This window comes from Lolium rigidum, chromosome 1 (genome assembly GCF_022539505.1).
Source record: "Lolium rigidum isolate FL_2022 chromosome 1, APGP_CSIRO_Lrig_0.1, whole genome shotgun sequence".
Classification (NCBI taxonomy): domain Eukaryota; kingdom Viridiplantae; phylum Streptophyta; class Magnoliopsida; order Poales; family Poaceae; genus Lolium; species Lolium rigidum.
In genome coordinates, this window is record NC_061508.1 from 163,877,829 (window position 1) to 163,884,411 (window position 6,583).

A 6,583-nucleotide genomic window follows, 5' to 3' on the forward strand; every position below is an offset into this window, starting at 1 on the left:
ACATGATCATTGTCTATTGGTTGATGAACTAAACATATATGTTGATGTTATGAAGAGAACTCCCGAATTCAGAGCTTGTGATAGTTTGAGTGATCTTGCTCTCAAGTTGGTTCAGAAAAGATATCATTCGACATTTTCATTGGTCTACCGCCTTATTACACTAGCTTTGACATTGCCTGTGGCAACAACATCAGTAGAGAGGGTTTTCTCGGCCACGAAGATTATAAAATCAGATCTTCGAAACAAGATAGGGGATGATTGGCTCAATGATTTGATGATTTGCTATGTTGAGAAAGAGATATTTGCACAAATTGATGACAAGAAGATTATGTTTCGTTTTCATGCCTACAGTAACCGTAGAGGTCATCTTCCTCGTGGATTTCGACTTCCCAGCATGGAATCAACTTAATAGTATGATAATATCTCCTCAAAATGTAGCACTTTTGTATCTAGTTCTTGTTTTTTAGTCAGTTTGTACTTCTACTCGGTGAAATATGACAAATGCATTTATTTGGACCATTTTTTGTTGATTACATGTGATTTTTTGCCCCAAATTTTTTTGAGAGCTTATTTATTCGATCCGGCTCAGTTCAAATCCTGGCTCCACCACTGCTTGGGATCATCATGGCCCTGATTGTTCTTCTCCTCCTCCAGCATCTTGCACATGTTGCAAAAAGAAAAGAAGTTTGACCCCAGCCGGGCGGCTGCGCCGGTGATGAAATGGTTGTGTCATGACACACACGCTGCCCGTACAAGAAGCCGTTGCACGCCGGGTTCGTGTGACGGACGCGACCCGGTCCAGTTGAGTCCGCCTCACACCGGAGACCCGACCCGAGTCAAGTCCAGACTCCTCCGACCCACCCGTGCCCGACCGACACCTGTCTACCTGCCACAACATTAGGCCCACGCATTTCCCCGGAGCATTGAAGAGACTCCTCAAAACTCGAGCTTAGACCCCACCAAATCACACACCATTCCCCTCGCCTAATAAAACCCCCAGCGCGCCCCTAATCTCGCCGCCGTCTTCTCTCATCGTCGTCCCCGCCGTCGGCCACCGCCCGCCCCAAAGGTGAGCGCGTCCCCAGCCGTCCCTAGCCCCTCCCCTCCTCCTCACCCGCTTCGATTTTGCGCCGTCGCAACGGGCGGCTACTTGATTCGTGGCAGGGACCTGATTCGGGTTTATTTTTCTTGTTGTTCAAAGCAGTCTACGGCTGATTGCAGGTGCCGCCCCGGTGCGTCGATCGACAGGCGGAACTGACGGACCTCTGTGACTCTCTCGGCGATGTTCCACTTCCACGCCGCGCGCCCGCCGAGGCCCACGTCCGCGGCCGTCCGCGCCTTTCCACAGCCCTGCGGGCGCACGGCCGCGCTTCCTCGCCCTCGCCCTCTCCCGCCGCCTCCTCCACCTCCACGCGCCGCGGGCGGGACCGCCGTGCGGGCGCGCGGCGAGGCGGAACCGCCCCGTGGCCCAACCCAAGCCCAGGAACAAGCGGCGGCGGGCGGGAATGCTTTGGCCGGGGACGGCGCGGGGAGGGGAAGCGGAGTCGGTGAACCTGACAGGAAAAGGGAGCTGTTATTCGCCCCGTACCCGCCGCCCAAGCGAAGGGCCGTCTCCGCCAAGCGGCAGTTCCCGCCTGGCTGCGGGAGGGACGCGCCGTCTCTGGTCGACGACGGGGCGCGGCTTGGAGCCCCACTTGCCGCTCCTGATTTCAGTGCTACTGTACCGGAGCAGGCGTCCGTTTCTCGGCCTGAGGGCACCGGTGACGGTGAGGAGGGTTGCTTGCGGCTGGAACCAGCGCCTGCAGGTGCCAATGCTGGTTTTGGTGTCCCGGGGAAGGTGACGGCTGCAGACGGTGTCGGTGCCCCAGTGTCTTCCTCAGATGGGGTACAGGGAGTTGCCGGATTGGTGGTCAAAGACAGGGAGATACCAACAGCAGGGAACGGTGGCTTGCGGCTGGAAGCTCCGCCTCCCAATGCTGGTCTGGGAGGTGCGCCGGGGAAGGCGATGGCTGCACATGCTGCTGCTCCGGTGCCAAATGGGTGTCATCATGGTCCAGAGCCTGCGGCGGTGACATCTTCAGGCGAGGCACAGGGAGTTGCTGGTTTTGTGGCGAAGGACATGGGAAGAACAGCTGGAAGTGCTGAATTGGGGATGAAGGAGTTGATGCCGGTCGTCGTGCGGCCGCCGCCGAAGCGGAGGACGGTATCTGCCGTTCGCCGCTTCCCTCCTGGCTGCGGAAGGAACGTGGGGCTGGTTCCACTTGCTAGCACAGGAACCAGTGAGGTTGCTTTGCAGCTGGAAGCCCTGCCTGCTGATGCTGGTTTGAGTGCAGTTGCTGCTAACGGTGGTCGTTCGGATGCGTGTGCCGTGGACACGGTGGAAGCTGTGAGCAAGAATGCTTTGGGTGGATCAGTTGAGGTACAAGAACAGGAGGATGGTGAGATTCCTACAGAAGATTATGCTGAGATTCCTGCAGAAACTGACCATGCCCTCCTCCAAGAGTCTCATGTTACTCTCAACAAGGACCTGCATGAGCTTACAGCTGGTAGACGTGAATCTGCTGCTCCGCCAGTCGCAGCTGTGAAACCTTCTATACGCCATTCTTCCAGTGAGAAGCTCCATGAGAATATGCTGCAGCGAAGCGCCAAGACTGTATCCTGGGCAGTCGCTGAAGATGCCAATGTGATGAACAAGTGTGAAGCCAGCTCACCCAAGGTTGCCACTAAACCTTCTGCTCAAGCTCCTCCCAAAGAGTATCAACTTAAAGCTGGTAGACACGAGTGTGCTGTTCCTCCGGTTGTTGCCGCCAAACCTTCTATGGGGAAGTTTTCTGATGAGAAGATCCACGGAAACATGCCGCAGAGCAAGGGGAAGGCTGTATCGTGGGCAGTTGCTGAAGATGTTAAGGTGATGAACAAGTCTCAAGCCAGCTCACCCAAGGTTGCCAGTAAAGCTTCTGCTGAGGGTCCTCCAAATGAATGTCTTCAGGACAAGGAAGTGTCTGGAAGTTGTAGCATGAAAGGGGCGTCTTCTCTTGTGGCAGCAGGGGTACAAGGCCAAGGTATCATGAGAAGTAAGGTGACATTCACGGCTAGAAAAACAGTTCCGTTACCTGTTGAAGCAAATCATAAGCCCAGTCTGGTTAATCTGGATAGACCCTATTCTACGGGCAAGGAGACAGAGTCTGTTACCACTGTGAAGGAATCCTTTGCCCCCAGGAAGAAGTTGAAGGTAATAGGTCCAGCTCAAAATAAATATTTTCCCGTGAATGTCGCCCCTACATCGGCATTGCCTAGCAAGGTGAAATTGAAGGACAAAGAGGCTTCCGCCTTGGATGGTGATGATGGAATTTGGAAGGCAATTGGTGGTAATGAAGGAAAGCTTAAGATGTACCTCAGTGGCCCCTCATGTGTTCCATCAATACGGCGTCACGTGCAACATGGTGGCCAGTCTGCTGATGCTCGGAGCAAAGTCAAGATGCTTTGCCGAAAGTTTCAGTTCATATGCAGGACTCTTGTTCAAGATGCAGAACAACATTCTGTTAAGAGCTCTAGAATTGATCTTGCAGCTGATAAAATAATAAGAACATTGCCCGGCTATACCAAACATGGGGCTATTATGGGTGAAGTCCCTGGTGTTGAAATTGGCGATGAATTTCTGTACAGAGTAGAGTTGGCCCTTGTTGGTCTCCACCGCCCATACCAAGGAGGCATTGACACCATGAAGGATCACAATGATACGCTTATTGCCATAAGCATTGTTGCTTCTGGAGGTTACCCTGATGAATTGTCGAGCTCAGGTGAAGTAATATACACTGGCTCCGGAGGAAAGCCTGCTGGGAAGAAGGAGAATGAGGATCAAAAGCTTGTGCGCGGGAACTTGGCCCTAAAGAATTGTATCAAAACAAAGACGCCTGTCCGTGTAATTCACGGTTTTAAAGGTCCAAATAGAGAGGAAGGCAGCCATTCAAAGGCCAAAGAAGTCTCAACATTTACTTATGACGGTCTCTATAACGTGGTGGATTCCTGGCTAGAAGGTCCGCCAGGTTCGAGGGTCTTCAAGTACAGGTTACAAAGGATTCCTGGACAACCAGAATTACCTCTGCATGTTGCTAAAGGGCTGAGAAAGTCTATAGTGCGTCCAGGCATCTGCATAGCTGATATATCGCAAGGAAAGGAGAAGACTCCCATCTGTGTGATCAATAATATTGACAATGCACGTCCAACACCTTTTAAATATATCACTAGAAATAGAGGTCCATCCTTGACTGCAAACAGAAGTCAGGGTTGTGACTGCACCGATGGCTGCTCGGATTCTGCTAACTGCACTTGTATTGTGAAGAATGGAGGAGAAATCCCATTCAACTTCAACGGCGCAGTTGTCCATGCAAAGCCTCTCATATTTGAGTGTGGTCCATCCTGTAAGTGTCCTCCTTCATGCCACAACAGGGTCAGTCAGCTTGGTATGAAAATACCACTGGAAGTATTCAGGACAGCCAAGACAGGATGGGGTGTAAGATCCCTAAGGTCTATCCCTGCTGGAAGCTTTATATGCGAGTATGTGGGTGAGCTGTTACATGGCCAGGAAGCTAACCAGATAAGTAATGACGAATACTTGTTTGATATAGGACAGAACTATGATATCTGGAAAGATATGCCATCAGCTATTCCAGGTTTGAATCCTTCTGGCGCTCGCTCTCTGACCATGGAAGATGATGAGGGCTTCACAATAGATGCAGCTGAGTATGGAAATATTGGAAGGTTCATCAACCATAGCTGTTCCCCTAACCTCTACGCACAGAATGTTCTCTGGGACCATGATGACAAAAGAGTGCCCCATATCATGTTCTTTGCCGATGAGAATATTTCACCGCTGCAGGAGCTGACTTATGACTATAACTACGAGATAGGTCATGTCCATGATGTGAATGGCGTTGTCAAAGTTAAATATTGCCATTGTGGTTCTGCACAGTGCCGTGGCAGACTGTATTGAGGAATGGATGACTGCCAGTACTAGGAGTTTTACATTCTTTTCATTGGAACCCTGGCAAATAATGTGTAGATAATGTGAAGTGTTCATATGGTTAAAATGGGTAGCGATTCGGTTATTCTGTTGTCCAACTACTACAGTACCTCCAGCGCATCTTCAGGGAACAATGTTGTAGGAAATTGGTGGCCATAAACTAGGGAGAACATGTTGTCATTCTATGTATACCAAAGGTTTGAAGCTGTCAGAGGTAGTGCAGGATTACTTTTCAGTGCATCAGAATTGTCTGCACATTTGACGCCAAGCTAACAATACATTTCGTTTTGTTTAGCTGATTTGCTCAACTGGGTTTCTTGCATGCCGTCCTTTTTCTTCAGTTTGTATATGGCATGAAACATATTGCATCAAATATTATGGAAGTAAATATCCCAATCTCCCTGTTCACCTCAGGCCTGAAAATAATATATGCACCGTGCACCAATCATTTTGTTGAAAAAGCATATGATCTCTGGCTTAGTTTAGGCGGAATGATAGTCAGCAATGGGCATCTTGGAATACATGTTTATTGATCTTAACTGATTCTAGCTTGTTAAGAGTTGGTTGTATCACACCTAATATGATCTTCTGTGCAGCCTGGCTCGCCCACAATTCTTGCTACGGCTCCGCCACTGGCTATACACCTACAGAAAGTACAAATATACGGCGAGTGGTGTTTTGGAACATGGGAGCATATGCTCCCTCTATTTTGAAATTCATCTTACACATATTTTGAATTTTAAAAAAATTAAAATGAAAAATTCGCACGAACATCTTAACGTGCTACACGCTCACAAAGTTGTTTCATAAAAAATGGACTTGTCATGTGACGTGTGTAAAAAAGATAAAACTCAGTGCTAAAAATAATGTTTTTTACAAGATAAATTTTCTCTTTTTTACATAGACCATAACAAATATTGATTTTTCGTGAAACTTGACGAATGCACATATATTATGGAGATGTACATGTAGAATTTTTTGTCAAAATTTTTCGACAACTCGAAACATAATTTTTCGGTATAGGGAGCATACGCACCCCCGGGAGCCGAATTGAATTTCCGCAAATATATGAGCCTAAAAAAGTGGCGTACACTTTTGTACCTTGGCTTAGAGAACAAACACTACACATTCAAGAAGAAAAAGACAAAAAGAAAGCCCACAACCCCATGTTCCATGAGTCGTTGGGAGAGACAGAGCCGGCCATATAAACGAAGAAAAGCCCACACCACCGCTTCCTGTACAGGTGCGCATGCCCAGACAATGGTGTAGCTGAAAAAGATCAGCTCAGGTCGAGTCCGCACGTCATTTGTCTAACAAACTGAGATCTATTAATTCTCAGGCAACCGAGAATTAGCAAATTCATATACTCCCTCCGGTCCGAAAAAAATGTCGGATGGTGCATTTTGCAAAAAAGCCATCGTGCTTTTTTTCTTCTCAACCCGCACTCCAGTATTCGTCTTCAACCTGTAGCCGCACGCAGAGGTCAACAGGAGAGAGAGGTGTGGTTAGGAATCGAGATCCCCAATCCTATGCCCAATCCTGCCGTCTCCTCATGGATCC

General features: G+C 49.0%; 1 protein-coding gene across 1 annotated transcript; it reads left to right on the plus strand.

Moving 5' to 3' along the window:
* The first annotated feature begins 1,282 nt into the window (after positions 1-1,282).
* Positions 1,283-5,286, plus strand: LOC124653149. The gene has a single exon (XM_047192216.1). It carries the CDS (start codon positions 1,283-1,285, stop codon positions 4,991-4,993), a length of 3,711 nt encoding a protein of 1,236 aa, XP_047048172.1. The 3' UTR covers positions 4,994-5,286.
* The last annotated feature ends 1,297 nt before the right edge of the window (positions 5,287-6,583 follow it).